The 22,164-nt window shown below is 43.6% G+C and overlaps 1 protein-coding gene and 1 long non-coding RNA gene across 2 annotated transcripts in view; both read left to right on the plus strand.

The window, feature by feature from the left end:
- Nucleotides 1–14,030, plus strand: part of LOC143185942 (uncharacterized) — a 104,041-nt gene extending 90,011 nt beyond the window's left edge. The window contains exons 8-9 of the mRNA XM_076389277.1: nucleotides 6,835–6,946; nucleotides 13,963–14,030. Of these exons, the coding sequence (XP_076245392.1) occupies nucleotides 6,835–6,935 (101 nt within the window). The 3' untranslated portion in view covers nucleotides 6,936–6,946; nucleotides 13,963–14,030. The remainder of the gene's footprint in view (nucleotides 1–6,834; nucleotides 6,947–13,962) is intronic.
- A 4,652-nt stretch (nucleotides 14,031–18,682) lies between these two features.
- On the plus strand, nucleotides 18,683–19,837 carry LOC143185943 (uncharacterized). The gene is made up of 2 exons (XR_013002972.1): nucleotides 18,683–19,224; nucleotides 19,465–19,837. It is a non-coding gene; the product is annotated as an uncharacterized LOC143185943 (long non-coding RNA).
- Nucleotides 19,838–22,164: the final 2,327 nt, after the last annotated feature.

Below are 22,164 nucleotides of genomic sequence, written 5' to 3' on the forward strand. Positions count from 1 at the left end.
TCGTTGGAATTACAAATCGCTTCCGACCACTGTTGCAGTGGGAGTAGCGGAGGGATAACGCGAGATTAATCTGGTCGTTAGAAAGGTAATCCGCCATCGAATTACTTTGACCTCTTTCCTCAGCGTCCGTTTCTTACAGACCCATTCTACTTCTTTGTTTTTTGGAATTGAATGAGTTGTAGTTATAACGATTTCTCTTTCTGCAGTTTCGATGCTTGAATTATTACAGTAAGTAATAATTATTACAGTGAGTGTAAAATATATCTGTATAAAAATTCGAATGGCCCGTCAGCATTGCAGCTAAGGCAGGTATCGATTACTCGTCTGACGAGTGCTAAACCTCTTGAAAATGTCTCCAGAGGCTTCCACTCCTTTTCCATTCCTCCATCGAATTCGCGTCGACTTTTCGAACTCGAACGGCGACTGAACAAACATAACAGTCATTCCACGAACGGGGTCAGTCGCAAAGCGGATATAACCCCAGTTTTCCGGCTGGAACAGCTTTGTATTGTGAATCGACACGAGTGGACGTTGATCTTGGATTTCCTCGAAATCTTGACCGAGTTTTTGCTCGAACTTAACCAGAACCCCTCCCTTAAAACAAATAACTAATAGTGATTTCAATGCCCCAACTCCATGTCTCCCAAATTCCAGTTCCCCAACAGCTTATTGCACTTCTTTCGAAGCGACATCTGAAAATCCCGTAAAATACAATCCACCAGGTCGCTCGCCATATTCTTTCCTCTACCAAAAAGTTCAACCGCAACCTTCCACTCACCCATTCACCCATTCCACTCCACCCTCGTCCATTTCGAGTCCCCTGTTTAAATTTGAGCCGCGTTGACTCGCCCTGATGCGACGCGCGGACGCTAATGCAGATTAACCAGCAAGGCTCACCCGTCGTGTGGATGCAATCTTCATAGCAGCAGCTTCGTTCCGCCGTTAGCAGACCGTCGTTGCCGTAAACGACGCGCGTTTCATGAAAATGGAAGCGCCTGCAGCCTAATGTGACGACGCAGTTCAAAACGAAGGGACCAAGCGCCACTGACGAACCGGAAGAACGCGTCGAGAAGGGCTGCCGTGGAATGGGTGTGGAAAAGCGCGAGCAACCCGCGTGAAAGAAGCGAAGGGCGGAGAGAGGAATCGCGTTATCGTGCGGGCCACTTTTTTCCGCCATTTGCAAGCCTTATCCCCCACGGCTGCTCGAAAATCTTCGACTGTTCGTGACCGTACAAGTCTGGAGGCAACTGCTAATGCTTCCTGACCTGAGGCTCCGCGCGATCCGCCATAAGAACACCGCTCCACTCGGACGAGCATAATAAGCCGCTGAAGGAAGATGGACGATCCAGCGGCACGGTAGATTCGTGCCACGAGAACTCGTGATTTTCTTTGGAAAGGGAAAAACGCCAACTTAGGGGAGAAATGAATTTTGATTGAACATGGTGCTCGGGTGGAGAGGGTGGGACTCTCGCGTGCAGAGTGGAGTTTATGGAATACATGTATGGACTGTCGCGATTTAATCGATTGCGTTCATTGAGGGCTTTTTGCTTCAACCATGTAGTTTTATGTAGCTGTAGGGAGAGTGCATTAATTGAAAATTGAGAGGATCAATGAATCGTGCATCTTTTTAGAGATACTCATAAATCACCTTTAGGTGAAGGTCTAGATGAGACAATAGGGCTCAGGTTAGGGACTCTGTAATTCGCCCAACATCAAAGGCCATGGTATTCTAATTGCTCAGAGCCTTTGAGCTGATTCGAGTAATTAGAAAATTAGACCAATTCCAGGCTGGTCTTGAATGCTCAGCTTCTAAAGAGGTTAATTATCGGCGGGCAGAAAACTGACTTTTAAGGTATGAAACGAGGTCCCTCCTACCTTTGAGACTAATCCTTGTTTCTGAACTGAGTATCCGCAGACATTTTCCATCACGGAATTTGCAATTAAAATATCAATATATCGCGATAAAAGAAACTTCCACTTTAAAAGTTTCTGGTAAAAACTTATCCTTAACTCGCATCTTGGCCTCCAGCGTAATCAATTCTAGCGCACTTGAGCATTCAACGTAAATCTCTGCCGCCAACTCATTATTTCCTCAACTCGCTTAAACTTTAACTTGGCGTCTAAAGCGCTACGGTAGCATTAAAATTTTATACCGACCAACGTGATCTCGCTTTAATGTCCATCGTCGCGATAAACACGATAGCCAGACGATTTCGATCCGTTTGACCAGTTCCAAACGACGAACATCGTCCAGCTTTCGAGCAGGTAGCAAACTGCAAACTACGTGGCTCTTCTGACAGTTCGCGCACGCGAAATTCTGCTCGCAAAAATGGTCCTGCCTGGTTTTACAGCATTGTTCCCTGTGATACGCGACCGCTTAAACTCGTGAACCAGCGCAAGAAGCAGAATCCGTGTAAATCCCACTCGTTGATCCTCGCGAGATCACGAGGGAAGTTTGCATGATGTATCGCCAAGGCAAAACGGAGATTTAAATCTGAGCGAAATTTGTCACTCGTCGAAGCTACATTTATTTCATAATTTCAGTTATGATTTATATGGGAACGTACATTTCAAAGAACGATTTAACAGGCGTGATAATACTCATAATTGAATATTAATCGTAGCTAATGGAGGATTCACTTTTCTAAACGAATTCATTAACGAGGAAATTTCGAAAGGATTCGAAGAGAGTTTCGTGGATGATCATAGTCGACCGCTACTGTCGTACTAATTAATAATTCAAATTATACAGAAACCCCTTTTCCGATTCCCGCTGAAATCGAGAATTTGCTGCGATCTCTATTGCGGAATTCACGCCTCGAAAGAATCCATTTCCGGCGACACGGGGTATATAAAACTCGGGTACACGATTTCCTCGACGCGATGAAAGTAGAAAAAATCAAGTTCCATACTTCTTGTGTGGAGTGTTCGAGTCGCGAAGAAAGCAAGAAATATTCTCCTTTTTAAAATGTTCCCCACGCGTCGCGTCAGTTTTATTGGGGCACGAGCTTGAACTATCGTCTACGAACGCCGAAAAATCATGCAGCTAACGCGTCACGTCGGCTCTTCTTAAACGAAATAACTTACTGCCCCTACGTGCCTCGGATTCAGGGAAACCCGATAATCGAAGAAGCGACCAATAGCTCTTCCGTGCTCCTCGATCGCAGTGGCTGCTTTATTTCCACCGAGGTGACACTGAACCGACACCCCACTAGGATATTTCTTGGCCGAGCATGACATTTTCAGCGTCGAGAAAAATCGTTGGACGGTGGACGCTGGGCTGACTGAGACGGGGCTTAATCTACTAATTTCTCTGTCTGCTCTGACGCCACAGAGAGAAAATCAAAGATTGGCAACGCTAAGATCACATGGGTCTAATTAAAGTACCTCTGGGGTCTCGATAATTCGAGGTTCTCGTCTGTGATCCACGTCTTCGCTTGATTAAGCCCTAACCAATTTAATTCGTCGACAGCGCTTTATTTGGGAATTATTTTCGCCACCTTTGATACATGATCACTCTCGTATCTAATCGACTGTGTATTTTCAGATACATAAATCCGTAAAAAATTGCTGCATGAGATATCATCGTTAAAATAACAGGAATAAATGGAAGAGCCTCTTGTACCTATGGCTTTTAAAGGGTTCAAAGGGCCACCTAAGAACAACGTTGTTGTTTCACTGAAGGACCTGCACTTGAGCTTTTAAAGTAAATTCCAATTACACAGACTTTACAAGTACACTATGTATAATAAAAGTCGATAGCGGCAGAAAAAAGAGGCTTGCGTCTTGGATTTCTAGGCCACAGTTGCAAAGCCAGGAAGTGGTCAATTCTAACTTCCAGTGCGTGCTTCCGAAACGAGGGTTCCGTCTTTAGGAAACGTGGCCACATATGAGCCGAAACGACCCTCTGACCCACCTTCCGTTTCATCCCTCGCGCGCCGTCATTTCAGCAAGTTTATCACCGGATGGTGTATGATAAAACGGGAACACGAAAGATCCCTTTGTCTTTATCAAAGAAGGGGTTCGCCCAGGGAACATGAAATCGTGAAATATGCGATGGGGAAATTGTCGGTGGAACCTGGCAACCCTGATGCTTGATATATTTCTCAAATAACGCAGATATAAATGGGCTACATGCGTACCCTTGACACATTAACGTGAACGATATTTCTCAAAACTTCTGGAACGAAAAAAACTGCGACTTTCTCGCAGCAAGCAGAAAAATAGTCGCATGCGCTTTACAACAGCTTGATAAAAGCTTCGTGTGCAAAAAATCTTGACCTAAAGAGGAATACGGTCGTAAAAGTAGTCTAGAAAACAAACATACGGGTTCCAGGATAAGGAAAAGCTGCATATTTCAAGAGTAGTCAACAAAATAGTTGCGAAACTTCCTTACTGTGCGCGAAGTTAGCCCAAAAAGAGGAATAAAACAAAGAGAAGTTAGCGAAGCGTCAGAGGAAGTTACGAATTCGAAAAAGCAAAAGGACGATCCCAGGGCTGACCACAGCTCGAGGGCCTTGGAATTGGAATGCCTGACTCCAGACCGAGTGAGGCAGGAAGTGGTCAATAGGAAGTTCTACTACGTGCACCGTCGTCCCTGAACACTGACCCGCGTATAGGAAACGCAGCCGACTGGGCTGAATCAAAATAACAAGGAACAGTAGATGAACAAGTTACGAGTGCAGCGTTCACCGAACACGCTTGTTCATTGGCTAGCCGAGCATTTATAGCGGCTAATTACTCTCAATGTATATAGATTTGGTTATTTTCTTGTTCCTGGAACTTCAAACACAGACCAGCCTCAGTATCCCAATATTACTTTTATCGATCCACCGCGAGCCTTTCAACGACCGCAGATGACCGAATTTTTTCGAGGCGCAGCCTTTTTATTGAAAACCATTCGCCAAACAGTTTCGTAAGGAATTCAGTGTAACTTCGATCCCAGCGTGAATTAATTAACGTTATAGCCTCGTTTATTGGCTTACCAGACGTTCCATTGATTATCGAGGGAATATCGAAGCAGCGACTGTTCAATATTGTTTCGAACTTTAGAACGCTAACGTGGCGCCGAAATTGGGGCAAAGCTAAACCAGAATACAAGGATACTTGGATAGCTCCAAACAGGTTATAAAGAAAGAAACTCGTTTGACAATCGTTGAATCACTTAGCAAATTCGAGAATGATTTCGAGAATTCTCGTAGCTTCCTTATCGACGGGCCAATTAAAGAAAGTAACACGAATACTAACATTTCCATTCGACGGTAGAAAGGAGAACGGCCAGATGAAATTGGAAGAAATGGAAGGTAAAACGCGAGCTGCGGTGACAGATTTAAAGAAGATGAAAAGGGGCTGCTGGAAGCGAAGGAAGCAATGAGGTGGAAGAAGGTAAGCTCGATGTGGTGAAAGAAGGTAGTCGGATGAAAGGCAATAAGAAGAATCGGCTGAAGAATAAAATATAGAAATTGCAACAGGAAATAATGAAGGAAGAAAATAAAAACTGTTGCGAGTGAATGTCGCGGAAGGGATAAATCTCGCATTCGAGGAGGCGACAGAAAGGGAAAGAAATTGAGAGATCAAAGGGTGGACGATGAAAAACCGGAAGAGAGAATTCCGCTGAGTAGAGTACAGCGGGCAGACGTATGCGCAAGGGATCGGCGGAAAATCGTAGGAAGAGATGGAAGGAGTGGGGCAGGGACACGAACAGGCATCGAATTGAAAAATTCCAGGAAGAAAACGAAAAGGGCGGGGAGGCAGGTTCGCCGGAAAAGGGGCATCAAGAGAGACAAATTCCAGAGCGATCTTGGACACCGGCCAGAAGCACGTTTCCTATCAGAGCCTCGCGTCGAGCCGGAAGGATTTTCCCTCGCCGATCCTTCGAAGGAATCGAACGATCGATAATCACGGTGGCTTCCAGAGCCAGGTATTTTTCGCAACCTCTGGGAATCTCGAATCTCGGACACTGGTGATTAAGTTCCATTTCAATCTGAGCTGGAATTTTTTTCTTCGAGCTTCAAGGAACGTTCACAGTTCCGTGATTCAACGAACCTCAGTTCTTTAACGCTTACACTATGTATTATCCATTCCTTCAGTGGCGTTCCTGTGTATAATACCGTGTGACTTATGCTAGGTTAATAGGTCGCGCTCAGGGTTGAACCGAAGTTGAAGCAAAGGGCGCGCTTCCAGTTGCACAAACGAACAACCGTCGAGAAGCAGTAGGCCGCGGTGCAGCAGCCATTAATAAGGAGTGCCTAATTTCATGAAAGCCAGCAGCCTCGAACTATTATCTAGGAAACGTAACTCGGTCGAAGAGCGATTAAACGGACGCCACCAAAATACGTCAAGCTGCGGCGGGCTGCGCCTGACAGAAAACCTATAGACGGAACAACCATTAATGAAATGACAAATGTGTTCTTGTCGACGGCACGAGCAGTCAGCCGCGAGAGCACGAGCGAGAGTTTACAAGCCTGTCGCCAGGCCGCGCTGGAAAATAAAATATATTCGACCGCATGATTTACGAACGCGACTCTATGATGCGTCTCGTAGCTCTCGACGCCGAACAAGAGCAGCCCCGATTGATCGCTCTCGTGATCTGACGTTGCCTGGAGCTGGTATGTAGCCTTCTTGCGATCAGTTCGCTTTGATAAGGCGATCGACGTCGGGTAAGAGCGTGACGCGTGGATTTATGAAGCGAAATTGGTGCTCTAATAGGAGATTCGAGGTTTAATTAGTTTTGGAGAAATTAGGAGGGTTCTTTTTTCACAGGTGAAGCTGTTGGCATCGATATATCAAAATGTCAATGTTAGTTAAACTAGGAATCCTTTTTCTTGGTTCCAGGGGAGCTACCAGCTGCGGTGCACGACGGGAACGGAGTCTCCAGGGCGTTTCTCAACCTCTGGCTAATTCACTTAACGATGAGCTACGTGTTTTCCAGATGACAATACTAAGGGTGAGTCGACTTTTCGAGTCTGAACTGTTTCCTCTCTCCTAACTTTACTTTTATATGTACATAGTTTCAATTGTGACAGTATCTTGTTAAAATGATGAATGATAAAGCAGTGTCAAGGATTTCGATATTAGATGTCGATATACTTCCCTCGAAATTCAGTTCCACTGAAATTGGGATGAAATTTCAATTTCACCCATCGTGAAATCGTCACCAGGAACGAAGAAAATTCTGTCGATTCGATAAGGTCTTCCTCAGAATCGCTATGAATACTCTGGTGCAAACTCTCTGCCAACAGGCTGGCAATCGTATAAAACCGTCCACAAACTATGATTACGAGAATGGTCGAGTATTATTACATCCGTCGAGATTTCCGCTGGAACTTCGTCGATTTCCGTAATTATTGACGCCAAGACGTCGTAAAGCGTTTAAATCGTTCGATATCCCTTTCTCACTGTTCGAGAATCATTGGAACCCTCTTCGAATTCGACAACTCCTTTTGCAATTATCATCGCCCTTCCTGTCTCCCCTTGTGCTGCTTCAGTTTGCCTTCGACACCTTGTCAAAGTACTTACTTCGTCTATTGTTCGTTGTATAATGAAATTTTGTATTGGACTCTTTCGTCTTGCCTCTCATTTCCCTGTAATTATTTCGTAATTTATTTGACTACACTTTCAAAGTTCCTTGTGTTCTCTGTGATGCTTTTATTTGCGATAGAAACTCGTTTGCAGCTTTCCCAACGTCTATCGCCCTTAATGCCTGTCAATTTAGCTCGCCACGCTTTTCTTTACTTTCCCCACGTGACTTTTCTTGCACGACACGTTTCCCCCAGATTCCTTTTCCCAGGGTTGAGAACTCCCTCCGCTACTCTGTTTCCATTTTTCCCCTTTGCCCTCTTTCACCTTCCCTTACCCGCTCGCCCATCTTGCTCGTTCTTTTTCACCACTTTATGACCTCTATTTTCGCTTTACCCTTCCCCTCTGCCCGAGACACCGCTCACCTTCCGCTCCCCCTATCTTTACATACTGGACTCGCCACTTTGTTTTCCATCAGGATTTCCCTCAACCCATGATCTCCGTAATTCTTATTTTATTTTCCTTTCTTCTTTTTATTCGTAGTTCCCCTGCTTCCTGAACAGAAAATCGCTATCCTTTTCTTTCCTTCGCAGGGTGCACTTTTTCGTTTTATCTCTCGATATTCAAATGCGCTCGAAATTCCTATTCGTTTCTAGGTGTTCCTTCCACGTGCCAGTCGCGCTTTCCTAACACGTTCTTTCCATTTTTTCCATCAATTATTTTTTTAACGAGATACCCCAATCTTAGTTTTAGATGAGTTTCCAGACCGCTCGGAAGTCCATCGAGTCGCAAGAAAGTTACGCAAAGTTTGCTAGGTTAATGCGAAATCTTGCTGGGCGACAGAAACCGGAAGAATACGATGACGCTTTAATGAGCAACAAATTGCCTGGAGGTCTCTACGTGTCACCGCGTGCTCTAGCCTAACGTTAAATTTAATATTCGCCTGGAGAGCAGGCTGTAAGTACGCTGGCCATTAAACAAGCGAAGACTCGTTAATTACAAAAATTTTGCACCTGAATCCGCTCTACGTTATATTTTCTCAGTTGAAATGGAAAGTTCCAGTTCATCGATCTTAATTCCCGAAGTTTAAAGAAGGTTTTCTTGAGTAATCGAGTTCCTTGACTGATTAAATTTTCTTGATTAATATTTGTGGAAATTACATTTCCTTCGTTAAAGTTCACAGGAATCTTCGTGAAAGTATCAACACTTGAGTGAATTAATAAAAGTCCTACGGATCCTTGATCTCGATACAAGAAACTTTCTTCCTTCAAAGAAAGAGAAAGAGGAAATTAATTTTTGTCGTTCGTTTTACTTCGATATAAAACTGCAAGAATAAATAGTAAGGATCGATTGAATTTATACGAGCACCGCCTCGATCACGACCCCTTACGAAATCGAAATCCACTTAATTGGATTTCACACGGTTTACGTTTCACGCTGCCCGAGTCGCTGGAATAAACACAACTCCTGTGAAAAGGCTCACTGTGAAATGCCCGCCTCCACGTTTAATAGAATCCTATCGCAGTGTAGAACACTAACAGAGTTCGTTTAATGGGAAACAACTAGAACCTTATCTGACAAGGAAATTCGAGTAACCGAAATGTCTCTAAAGGCCGTCACGCTTGTTGCTTTCTTCAAACTAACGAGTTCTACTACCTAGAAATATCGAAAATTCTGAAAGAATTCATATCCTTTCCGAGAACTTTAAAACAAACGAAATATTGTCACCAAATCGGGATTAAAAGCTACTGTAAATTATTTCGAATGCCGTAATCTCGTGAATGAGATACGAAGGGGGTCGTTGATATAATGATAGCTCGTTATCTCCCATTATTACATCATCCCACAGTCGTTTTTCATTTCCACTTCAGCGCGCATCCCTCCGTGTCGCGATTCCCAGAGAATATATCGCGGACAGGTGTATCGGGAACGATAGCAGCCGTGAATTAACCGATATTCATAATTCAAGCTTTTATCGCAGGTATCCCCGTATTGTGAAGGTGTAATTTCGCGATGGCAGGGGAGAAGGAAGCCGGGACACCATGTGACGGTTTCCGCGGGGACTATAGCTTATGCAACGCGGTATCTCACCTTCCGTGCTTTCATTATCAACTACCATAGATCACCGCGTGGATCCCAATGACATCGCATCCGTCCATCCTTCATTGCGGCGTTGCACTCGGCCAATGACATAGCGCAGCATCCCCTTTCTACAGCGCCATACCCGCAGAAATTTAGATCACTTTCATCCGAGATAAATGCACCGAAATTTACGGACTCATCGAGCGATCGAGGAATTAAGATTTCAGTTGCATCGGTTTCTCACCGCCAAGTATCTGGCCATCTAAAATTCAATCTCCCTGTCTCGGTTTACAACCGTAAACCGAGCCAATATTTGAGATACTTCAACGAGATCTTGTCCAGAATATTAAAGCAGAAACTTTAAACACGATGTAATGCAATTTCTCTCAGGCTGCATTTGTAAACCGAGAGTGATGCAGTCAGGAACACTATAGCCATAGTATCGGCAGGAATACTCTGCTTCAGGCTTAATATCTCGCTTGTGCGAGGAAAGCCCAGTTATTACGCACTCGAACAGGGAAAGAAGGAATGCAGAAGAACACTGATCCGCGACGTAAACAGTTTAACGACCGTGATTCATCGGTTTAATCCAATTACTGGGCGGCCCCACGCTATCTCCAGAGACACAGACCGGCTTTAAGGCGAATTCATAAATTTCAGTCGTTCACCGTCGATTCCCGACGCCCCGAGGGCGTTCCTTAATCCTTGGACTATTGCGCGAGAACGCACGTAAATATTGTTTCCATGAAAATCCCCTGTTTGTCGTCGGTGCACGGACTCAGCTTCAATATTGCGCCAGTCTTTTAAAGGATTTCGAAAACCCTGGAACGAGCTCCAATAAATTTTCTAGGGAATTTAGTTGAGCAGAAGCAACGCGATTGAATAATTCGACAGTGATCTTAAAGCGTTCCTTGGGTGAAGGGAACGCTGCAAATGGCCTGTGCATTAATTGTAGTCTCGTTCTCTACAGTCAATTTCCCATAAGCGGTATAAAGAGGATAAAATCGGTCTGTCAGTTAAGGGCAGACCGAAGTGCCAATTATCCTTGGGAAAAGTGCGCAAAGCGGATTCTTCATTAAATCCTGTGGCTTGTCTAGCTGGGCCCTCGCCGTCTGCTTCAGTCAGCCCAATGGGAGAAAGGTCCAAAGCTCTAAACTAGAAACGTCTTCTCTTCGATAATCAAGTCTTGATAATGTCTACTACTCGGTAATCCTTTGTATTTTGTAATTTATACATCGCTCTCAGTACATTGGAAGAACGTAGGATAATTTTCGTTCTCCCGTTTAAAGAATTTTCCAGACAATTTGATAAAGAGAACTACTAAGCACTTTATTTGAACGTCTGTGTTAGAACAGGGATATTTGGCTCCAGTTGCAAAAATTTCGCAACGTTTCCTGGAACGAAAAGTTATTTCCAAGACGAAAACTTTTCAACTTCGTCCATGAAGTTCGTTTCGCGAAGATTTCTTTTTACACGTTTCTTGATGTATGAGCGTAGTTTGGAATTACTAATGCTTCTGAACTTTCGTATCAGTGGGCGAAATGTTAAACACGTATGCTTTGAGAAAATTGTCCGTTTCCTCGTTCCAAACCCCCTATCGATCGCGGAATTCAATTAAAGTATTTGAATAATAAAGTTAGCGGTACAACTAATCGTCATGGCAGAAGCTGCAAAACGTTAAAACTCATAACGATTTTTATTTAAATTTTCGAAACGCGAAAGTGACGCGGCGAGCCAGATTTTTTAACAGACCGCTGGGAAAACACACGGATTTTTGCAAACGTCGCGTATGTCGCCGGAATTCTGTGCGAGTGATTCGAACAATTTTTTCGGACCTCGATGTGCACAAAAAAAAATGGAAATTTTCACGTCACAGCATATCAATATTTAAATGTAAATATTTAAGAAATATACGATAGAGAACGGAAGATATTAAAAGAGAAATTTGACGTCCTCTCGTCAAACCGTAATAAATCTTCGGTGAGCGAGTTATAACCGACGCATTCCATTGTTCGATCGCGTTTTATCTCCGTCACCGTTTTCCTCTGTGATCCACTCCGAATTTTCAATTTTCTTTCCCTATATTTTTTTTATCCGTCACTCCTGCAACGGTTGCACGTTGCAGATTTTGCAGAATCTGCAGCGGCCTGACGGTTGACGTACCTCCCAAACTGGTTGATGTTCGCGGAGTAGTCAGTGCTTTTCTATTCTTCGTTTTTATCAAATTTCATTGAATACCTCAAGCAAAAATATTTTTTGTTAGTAATTTAAAAAGCAGGAGCGATTGTCACTGCACTGCAGCGTCCCGACTTTTCACTTCCGGTACCCAGGCGCGATACCCAAATAGAGCGAGACGGTGTTAGTGGTCGATGACATCAACGGAAACAGAGCCGTAAAATTTAAATATCTATTAGAGAAACCCCTCACAGAAGGTTGAATTCACATTTTCGCGCGAATATTTTTTCTCTAAGGCCACCTCCTGCCAGAGATCGGAATTTATTATCGTTTTATTGGGTGATTCTCGCAACCATTATTCAAACAATGCCCTTTGTTCAGCAAGTTTGGTCCACAGAACTGGACACGTTCGAACATTAGATTCTAAAAGTATCACTGCATTCAGAACTCAAGTGCATGCTGGAGGTCGACAGACTTCGCTTGATTTATATATCTTTGATACAATGACGCAGTGATGGATGGGTTGCTTTGGATGAATGCAGAAAAGGCTGTATCGATTCCAGTGACTGAATCCGAGAATGAAGTAGTGAAATACCTTCTTTGATAAAGCTCAGAATAGTTTCATTTTGGTAACTGGATTTAAATAATAAGATTATCTCTATCCTCAAATACAAGGATTATATTTTCCTCCTACGTGTACTCGAATTTCCATATCAGACCATCGAACGTCATCCCTACAGAAATAGTATCTAAATAGGTATTACATCGAAATCTTCTTACCATCATCCTACCCATTACAATCTTTCTTCCAACCCATAAACCGTGGATAATGAATGCATTCGCATAGCTTGTTCCGAGCCTTGTTCAGCAGCCAGCAAATAATCGAGTTCCCAGCGGCGCACCAGCATTCCCCACCTAATGACTGATACGATAATCCGATGTAACCTGGAATCCAGGATGTTCTCATTACACGGACGTATCGGCCCACGCATCGGTGGGCAATAAATCGGCATCGACGTCCAATCGTGCCCGAAATACTTAGGCAATCGATGCTCGAGCATCGCGAGGGTTGAACGGCGCCGCGCGTAACAGTCAGGGGATTGGTACGCGACGGTAACGCGGCGTGTAAAATGAATAATTAATATATTCAAATGGAACACACTTAAACACTGTGTAGTGGCACTCTGCCGACGGTTTTCGCGGCGTGTACACCTCTATCTGTCCAAATATCCATTACACGCACGTATCCACACGCGGCTGATCTGATTTGAATTCGCATGTACAGAGCGGGCAGAACTTGGGTGGAGGCGCGTGTACCTGACAATACTCCGTTGGACGACTGTACACGCTTCTGTTCAATATATTCATATTCGAAGTTACATCCCCACGATCGGTACTTCAATCCCTGCGGTAGATTGGACCGAGATAGCGCTCGTATTTTAGTCGCTTGAAATTCATAATAACGCCCTGGACCGACTGGCCAGCTTGAATTTTTCATCTTGATTCTCGAGCAACGTTCGAATAGTTTAATAAGCGATACGCCTGGGAAAGGAAAAGGACGATTTTCTTCTTCCCAAAGTTTCTGCTGGCGAAGATGCAGGGGATGATTTCCACTCCACGAAGGAACCCGTTTATTTCTTGGAGAGCTGTTACGCAGGGCCCTCCTACAAATAGTCGTCAAGTGGAAAAGAAGGAACTGTAGGTGTTAAAAAAATCTCATCTCGGTACCCCTTTATTTTCTGTGTTAATACGTTGTTTCGCGTTTATTGTCCCGCTCTTGGTGAATGACGGCTGTGAAACTGAGATCGACTTCGCCATCTGGCTCGTTAAACAGGGACTTTTCTTTCAGAAGCACGTTGAATGGCTTTGATACTCTACTAGCCTTATACTTGAGAATATTTTAACCACTCTGACACACTTTCTTCATCGCGAATTGCAATCCCTCCACTCCTTTTCCCTCCTCTCCATAGAATAACATTCTACTCATAACAGGTTATATTATTTCGTCGAAAAAGCAAAGGATCCCAATCCAAAGCGCAATCTAGCATTCCTTTCGTGCCATTGCGCCGTAAATTCAGACATAGCGAGCTTTTCATACCCGTGCCCGTGCGATGAAACACAGACAGCCGTATTTATGCCCTGGATCCGTGGCGAAAGTACACAAAGCCCTGGTTTCATTTGTTGCAGGCCATTTTATCAGCGCCGAGGGGTTCACCGGCAATCTGGATTCAATCTCGCGGCGCGGAACATCGCGGGGCACACGTGGACAGCTGCACGATGCAGGCGCATACACTCGATCGACTCAACTGAACGTGGATTAAACGCCTGTTCCACCGTCGTCGTGGATTATCCTGGACCGATCGATCCAGCCACGCGGAACCAGTCGGTGAAACGTTTTTACCTTTAATAGATATCCTCTCTTCGATTGATCGGTAGCGCAACCTCGACGGACTCGGTGATCGTTTCGTCAACAAAGACATTTGGCAGGACCTCCGCGAGAGGTCCTGCACCATCTCGATGGAAAAGACGGATCGCCGTTACACTGTGGGCCATTATTGTACAGTCTAATTTAGGTGGACGCTCCATGGTGCGCGACGTTCTTCATTATTCCTAGTGTTCGTTGTCGCGGTGATGGACTACTGGGGATTGACAAGTGGACTGCGATTGGAGGGTGTACAGAGTGTGGGGAAGTGTATTGAGGGATGGTGGATTGAGGGATAGTGGATTTGGGAAGGAGCTCGAACAGTTTTTGATGTTGAATTGGTAGAGGTTAGTAGATGATTTATCATGCGTTGGGATTGAAGAAGAGAAATATTGTTGGCTCGGGAATGTTGAGTGAGAAAGCGGTGTTGTAATTGAGTATTGTTTTTACGAAGATTAATGGTTGTTTATTTGATACACTAATTGCATTTCCTTCGTAAATGTGATGCCTCTGAAGAAGTCTTGAAGTGGGGAAATTTGATACAACGAGTCGAAATTTCCTGAACCGATTTTGGGATTCTTGGAGAAAACTTCCCAGAAATCAGTAGCCTCCAATATCAGAAACTTCAGATTGCAACTGCAATTGCTGGATGCAATAGTGTAGGGAATATCTAGTAGGGAACGTGGCCCTTGATATCACCTTCCGTGGTCCGCATCAGGATTTTCAGCTTGACCCAAATTCTGCGAAACATCATTGACTTTAAATTTTCAAATAGTTTGGTAAGGAGAATGTTGGACGAGGAAGGATAATTAGCCGAGTTATCAAACTTCTGTTCAACTATCTCTTACATCGTAGAAAACGATCGGTCCCTAAGCGGAAGAAAGTTGATCGACGATGGAAATATCTTCTGTTATGACATTCCTGAACCTCTCAATATTCTTCCTTTTGCTTTTCTCAACATTTGTTCTTTTTTACCCATCCTTGTCTCATCCATAGCTCCCTGTGAGAGCTCCTTCAGTTCTATGTCCTGGACAAGGAACTTTCTGCCTGGAAGTACTTCTACTTGAAATACCAGAGTGAATTATTTGTATACCGCCTGCTATACTTTAGACGAGTACAAGACTGAAAGTAGAAAAGGGATATCCTCGCTTGGTCCGAGATCCGGGAAGGGGCCACCACGGAAAACTGGAGATGGTTGTGTTGGATGAACTCCTTCGAGAGTAGAGAAGAAGGGAGCACTTCCTTGAACGAGAAGAGGGTGCATTCAGTGCGTTTGAAGGCTGCAAGACGTCGATCGACAGGAACCGCTTTTCACAGGCCAGGATTCTTTGCTCGAAAATATTTTCAACGAGCTACAACAAATCGCTAATCAATTTCCTACTTCCTGTGCTGCACGTGCATTTATCGCAATTTTGGAAAAGGTATTGAGAGCTTGAAAAATTCAGGATATAATCCTAAATTTTTCTTCTCTTCCTTTTTTAATAGTTCTGCTGTTAAAAGAAAGCGTCTCGAGAAGGAAATGCAATTAAAAGAACGTTGACCTTTTCCATTTTAAGAAGAAACTCGTCGAATATACATACATCTATTTATAATTCAGGCGATTTAATTTTACCTGCGCTCTAGCGATAAGAACCGTGGCGTTATCTACGTCAAAACGAACGATTTGGTCCAGGAAGAGAAGGAAACTGGTTTAACTTGAACGCCGCAAAAACGAAACGCCGTTCCTCCCCTTTTTCGAGTCTCTCGATGATCATAAAACTCTGCACTCAGGCCACGCCAACGTTTTCAATATCCGTGATACAAGGACGACGCGAGTGCCAACAGGATCAACGGAACAGCAGCCCTCGAGGGCGAGGTTCAAGGCAATAGAACGCGCAATTTTCCTGGGAGAAGTGCTCTTCCACTCGACCTTCAGGTTGGCAAGAGGCGATGCAATATTCTGTGAGAGTAATTCAATCACTGCAAGAACGAAAAGTGGTGGAACGTATATGCATTTATCTTGTTACGTTTTCTTGACACTTCCTCGGTTCTAGGAGAACTTTCGGCATGAATATTTGAACACTTTTCAGCAAGAATTTGATTAATCGAAAGTTTCTTTCTTTTTTCTTCAAAGAAGATAAATGATAATTCTAGGAGAGCCCATCGCTTGTTTTCCTCTGCCGTTTTCGATCCCATTTCTCATGAAATATCTCTGGAATTCCCTTCTTAAGGACTGATCGATATCGAGAGGACACAACCTGGCAATTAAGAGCGTATCAATTTAGACCAGTCTCCTTTCTCCCAATCGTCGAGCTGAGAGACGAAAGTTTTCATCCGATTACGACCGCAACGTTCGCGATTAGCTGTCGCCAGCAACGATGCTGTACTTCACCATCGCTCTGGTCACTCTTCCTTACGTTTCCGGATGACAGTGGACCGATCGTAAGACTCTCACGGTGGTAAGTACTTGTGATGTGTGAAAACGTATCAGAGCAAGAGGGGGTGACGTTGGGAAGAGGGAAGAAATTTTATCTACACTTAATTACCGTACACACACGATATACATATTATAAATAGGCCCGATCGATCGCGATAAGATTATATTTTTATATGTAAATATGGCGTTCCTTCTTGTTATCTCATTAAACGATAAAATATCGACGAGGTAGATAAAAACGCGATGAGCGCCGCGATCAGGGGCGTCGATCGAATTTGTCGATGCGAAAGAACGATCGCCCATCGTGAATGGGCGGCACCTCGAAACAGACGAATTGCTTTGCCCCATGAATGTTTCATAAGAAACGGGGAGCAGGGGAAGCACCGATTTCAAAGCCAGACATCGAGCCTGCTGGGCACGATCGGTATTCGTCTGACGCCGGTAATATCTTATTTCGTGTGGGAAACAGGCTCGTTCGATCTCTGCTATACCCTCGAGCGCCCAGTCATTTCTGACGTTTTTAGTGTGATTGCAACCACTTGACTAACAATTTTTAATCCTTATACCAATTGCTTCGCTAACAAATTTTTATTAGAGAGCATTCATTTATCAGGGGAGCAAAAAGCTTCCATACGGGTTTTAACAAATATTTATTGCCTTCATGAACAATTTTAGAAATTGTGCAATGTACAATAAAAAACTATTCTAGAGTCATAGATTCTCTAAAATAGCCTTTAAATGCTGCTGTTTGAGTGTTCTGTGTATGACGTTTATTCGTTTGGGCGAATTCGCACGCACGGTTATCAATCTTCCGCGTACAATAAAACTAGTCGATCAAATGCAGAAAGCTCCCCGTAGAGTGCAGGAAGCATTCCATTGCAAAATTCATAAATGCAAGCTTGTTCAAAATTGGTTCAATGCAACTGAAATCTCTCTTGAAATTTTTGGAAAACTATTGGAAAATTCCTAACAGACCTTATTACTTCTGCCTATTTGGAGAAAAATATCGATCCTGCCTAGTCAGCTGTGTCACAACACTAACTGTATGCAAAAATAAATGGCGTGTGGGGCATGCATCCATTAAATGCGCTGGTGCGTCGGTCCAGTCGAGTTTCGGGGCTTGTCGCGCTCGTAATGACATTATGTTCGCGATGCAGCAACACGATGCAACAGGGAAACATTGCACGCGGCCCAGCAGAGCTGAGATCTGTGGAATCGTGTCGCAGGCTGGGTCGAAATTCTGTGTTCGCTGTGCGATTAGTATCGCAATACGCACCACCACGAATTCCTGTTTCGACGAACATTTCGCTGCGTAGGTGGCTCCAAAGGGAAATATCCTAGTCAAAGAAAATTTCCCTCATCACGGCGCGCTAATTTCGGCCAACGAATCGCGACTCGCAAATCTAGCCGCGCTGCCATCCCGAGAAAATACACATGCAATGCATACGTCAGGCTTTAGCGAAATTGCGCTGTCAGCAACGTGTCACGATCGCAGCCTTCCTCGTACCATCTAAAAATTGCGAAAAAACGGGCGTAGCGCGTGCAGAGAAGAAAAAAAAAGACGTCAGTTTTTCACCATTCATTGTCGCATCAAACAGTTCACGCGGTTAACCCCATTTCGTCCTATTTCATCGCGCGTGCGTGCATAAAACTCTACTTCCCTTTTCGACCTTTCTTTCTCGTACTAGATTTCTAGAATCCCTACGAATTTGTCGAAACGCCCTTCTTCATCCAGTTTCTAATCTCTCAAAAATATTCAATACACTCTGTGCCTGGGGAATGCGTAACATTTAATTCTCCCACAGTTGCGCCACGAAATTTTGTTTTTCTTCCGTTTCCGCTTCGGCCACGAATTATTCGAGGAGGAAGGAAGCCGCGTCGAATAATTATTTATCGTTTTGTTCCGGCCGTTCGGTGCACGCGATTCACGTAGCATCGTTAAATTAATTCGCGATTCATCCTGAGAAATTACGACTTCCCCTCCTTTCGCGAGCTTTCCCTCTACAACCGAGGTCAGAGGAGTAACGCAGCGCTGATTCGATCGTGCCAGTACCAATTGGAAGCCGCAAATGCGAAACGAACTAGGCATTCGCAATAACACGCGGGACACAACGAGCCAGGGAGCACCTTCTGGTCGAATGCAATTGAGCATTCTTCCCGCGGCTCTGTACCCATCTTCCGGCTGCAGCCTGCATTCCTTGGATGCACCGCCTTTGCAGCGAGAATTTGGCCGCTGGAAGGGCACCAATTTCTGGAACCGAGTGTCGAGGAGGCTTCTCGGTTCGGTGAAGGGTCAAACGTCGCGAAAGGTAATTGAACATTTTGGTGGCGGGAAATGAAGCAGAAATTCGTGGTGGATAAATGTCGCTCCTGGAAAATAAAAAGTTGGATGAGTATGGGGATCGGGGATAAAATATCCACTGGATTGGAAACGCAATTGTTTGTTAAACTAAAGCAATGTTTTCAAGAACGTTACAGCCACGGTAGCACATTCTCATTCTCTTTTGTGGGAGTATTACAGATGATACATTTGGATGTTTAATTAACAGCACCACGCATCGTGTTACGTTGTTCATGCTTGTATCGCTGTTGTTGCAATGAACATGCATTGGTATGTACCTGGAAAGGTTTTACTTAAAATTATGCTTTTATACGTAATAACGTTTCTCATTAAGCATGCACCGGAATATTTGTTCAGAAAGTTAAATTGAAATTACTGTTGGAATTTTCTTTCGAATTCTGATTAAATGTTTCTGTGCAGGTACACAAAAAATAAATCAAATTTGTTTCGTGTTCTCTTCCAATCTTTTCAATAATTACTATACTTGTTTAACTAGAGTTAATGTTTTAGCTATAGTTATGTGCGAAAGATATCGGTGCTTCTGCCTGCCAGAAGGAGAACAAGGAATGTGAATGAGAAATTCTACGACTACGATCTAGCGAATAAGTTGTATAGCTGTTTATATATAAAACCGTACTACGATACGATACATACATAATACCTTAAGGTCCCTCGCACTTATCGACATCACCGCTGTAAAAAGGAAAAAGAAAACGTTATGACGAAGTAATTCGACGCGGCTGAACCAAGTTAAGGAGCAAAGATCGAACTGAGAAGCTGAACAGGAGAGTGGATAGATCATAGAAGCGGTTGGTCGCGTTTGCTCCGAAGCTGTATATGTAAAGCAATTGTGAGTTATTAAATAAACAACTTGAAAGCACCATTCCAGCCATTGATTCCTCGGACCAAGGGTAATTTATTACAATTTCATTTACACCACAAGTTTTTTTTATTCAATCTCCTTATTTTTATATTCTTTTTATGTTTCCAAAGGTTTGAAGTTGCTGAGCAGTCTACCGACATCACCACGGTAAGTGCTGAATTAAATTCATTAATTGAATCGTTCAGAGTAAACACGCTTCATCCAAATTTGTCTTGCCTAAAAAGCCAATAGCAGCTTAGACGAAACAATATCGGTAATTTTGCCAGTGGGCAAAGTCTAAACAGGCCCCGTCTAAACACGCTTTCTCGAGGCACGCTTATTTAAGTTTATTTGATTAATACAACGGGAGAGCGATTGCAACAGTGACGTCGTTCGACGGCAGAGAAGTTCGCGCAGATTCAACACGGAACTCAGTGCACGTTCAACAACTGTGCAAACTGCGCCGAGTGGACGAGGAATGATAAATATTCCTCGACGAAGTATTAGTTAATGAATCAAACGGGCGAAGAGATTCCCTCGCTCAGTATTGTCTGACCAAATCTTCTATCCCATCTCTCTCGTGCTATTCATTTTCTTTGCTTACCCTCGCGCGATGGAACTCCACTAATTATTAAATTTATTAAGACTCACCGTGTATGCGTTTAATACGTAAACGCGTGTATTCGCTGATGCATAAATGGAATCTTGTTCGTTATGAATTATATTAAAAATGAAGTCGAAATCCATGGCGATATGAAATATAAACTGTCAAAAAAGAACGGTTTAATGGAAATCCGCGTTTCCCCCGAATTACGACCAGCGCCATTACGTAGGCGGAATGTAATCAGATTATCCATGTTGAGTTTATTTATTCACGGTACCAGAGTAACCGATGAACGATAATCATGAAAGATCGAGGGAGACGCTTTGTCCGTGGAAATAAAGGATCGCGAAGCAGCGCGTGAAGGGATGGAACTCGTTTCCAGGATAATCCGGCTGTAATGTGCTTCAGCGATTCACGGGAATATAAAACAGCAATGAACGCGCTCCAACGATGCTCCGTAATCGAAAACACGCTATTTAACATCGAATTATCCGTTTAGCGCGATATTACGTACTCTCTGCGATTAACGGTACACGCCGGGCACTTTCCAATGAAGCTTTTCATTTTTCACGCGATTAAATTCGTATTTAATCCGGGGTCCTACATATACATAATATAGTGATACGCTGACGTTTCGTTTCTTCCCTGATTTATCCCGCGTTTAACGTACCATTCGCCCATGTATTTAGCAAAATTAGAAGTCGTGGGAAACGAAAGCTCTATGGAGAAAGTTTCGCAGGACAATTGGGCTTTGAAAGTAGATTGAGAAAGGAGTATATAGAAGATGAAAGGGCTAAAATAACTGTGGCAGGAAACGTTGATTGTATAGTACGCGGAATCGCAAGTAGAAAGTAGAATTAACCAGTCACTGGTCAGACACCTGGGTTCTAGTAGATTAAGCTTCGTTCTGCTTTAAAGAGAACTGGAATTTAATTCTACTGTAAACATTAATGAAACTTAATGCGCTAGAATTTGTAATTCTACAACAGGAAAAACTTTCCTACTATAAGTTATAAGATACTTTGCCCTGATGAACATTCAGTTAACTCGAAACCAACTTCGAAAACTCGCTTCATAACCCACAGCAAAAATAAAAAGGACCATTCCGATAGTTCGGAATGCATATTGCCATTATATCGGCCTCATTTGAATTCCAAGGCAAACTTGTGATACATAGAGGGGAATGAGAGAGTTGGAAAACAGAGACTGAAATTGAATTAGCCGCGTTTGAAAGAGTTTATAATAATCAAAGCAGTTATGGAACTGGAGGAAACTGATACTATTTATATCTTGTAAAGAATAGTGCTTCGTTGCTCTCCAAAATAGGTCGGACAATTTCCCAAAGTTTAGCCACTTATTTCCCAGGATACGCAGCCTATTCGTAGCTATTCTGTCACAAAACAGTAAGAGTCAGACTTCTCGAAAACTGAACATAGACAGTAGAACGACTTGGCTGGATAGCGTGGAAACTTTATGGCAATTGACAACGTATCTCGCGATCCTTTCGCTGGACCGTGATTCGGAGTCGTTCAGCGAAAAGATAAAGTGCCGATCGACGTGTTCCGCTCGCGGTAGGATTTATACCCGTGTAGAACGTGCTTTTTTCCCACCCTCGTCGACGGTAACACGTCTGATGCGAGTGTTTGTCCGTCGTCGGTGCGAACCGATTTGTCGGCGATCGATCGATCGCATGACATTCTTGTTAAGTCCTCCTATCGTCGATACGATACCACGCTCCCTCGCC

This window comes from Calliopsis andreniformis, chromosome 12 (genome assembly GCF_051401765.1).
Source record: "Calliopsis andreniformis isolate RMS-2024a chromosome 12, iyCalAndr_principal, whole genome shotgun sequence".
Taxonomy (NCBI): Eukaryota; Metazoa; Arthropoda; class Insecta; order Hymenoptera; family Andrenidae; genus Calliopsis; species Calliopsis andreniformis.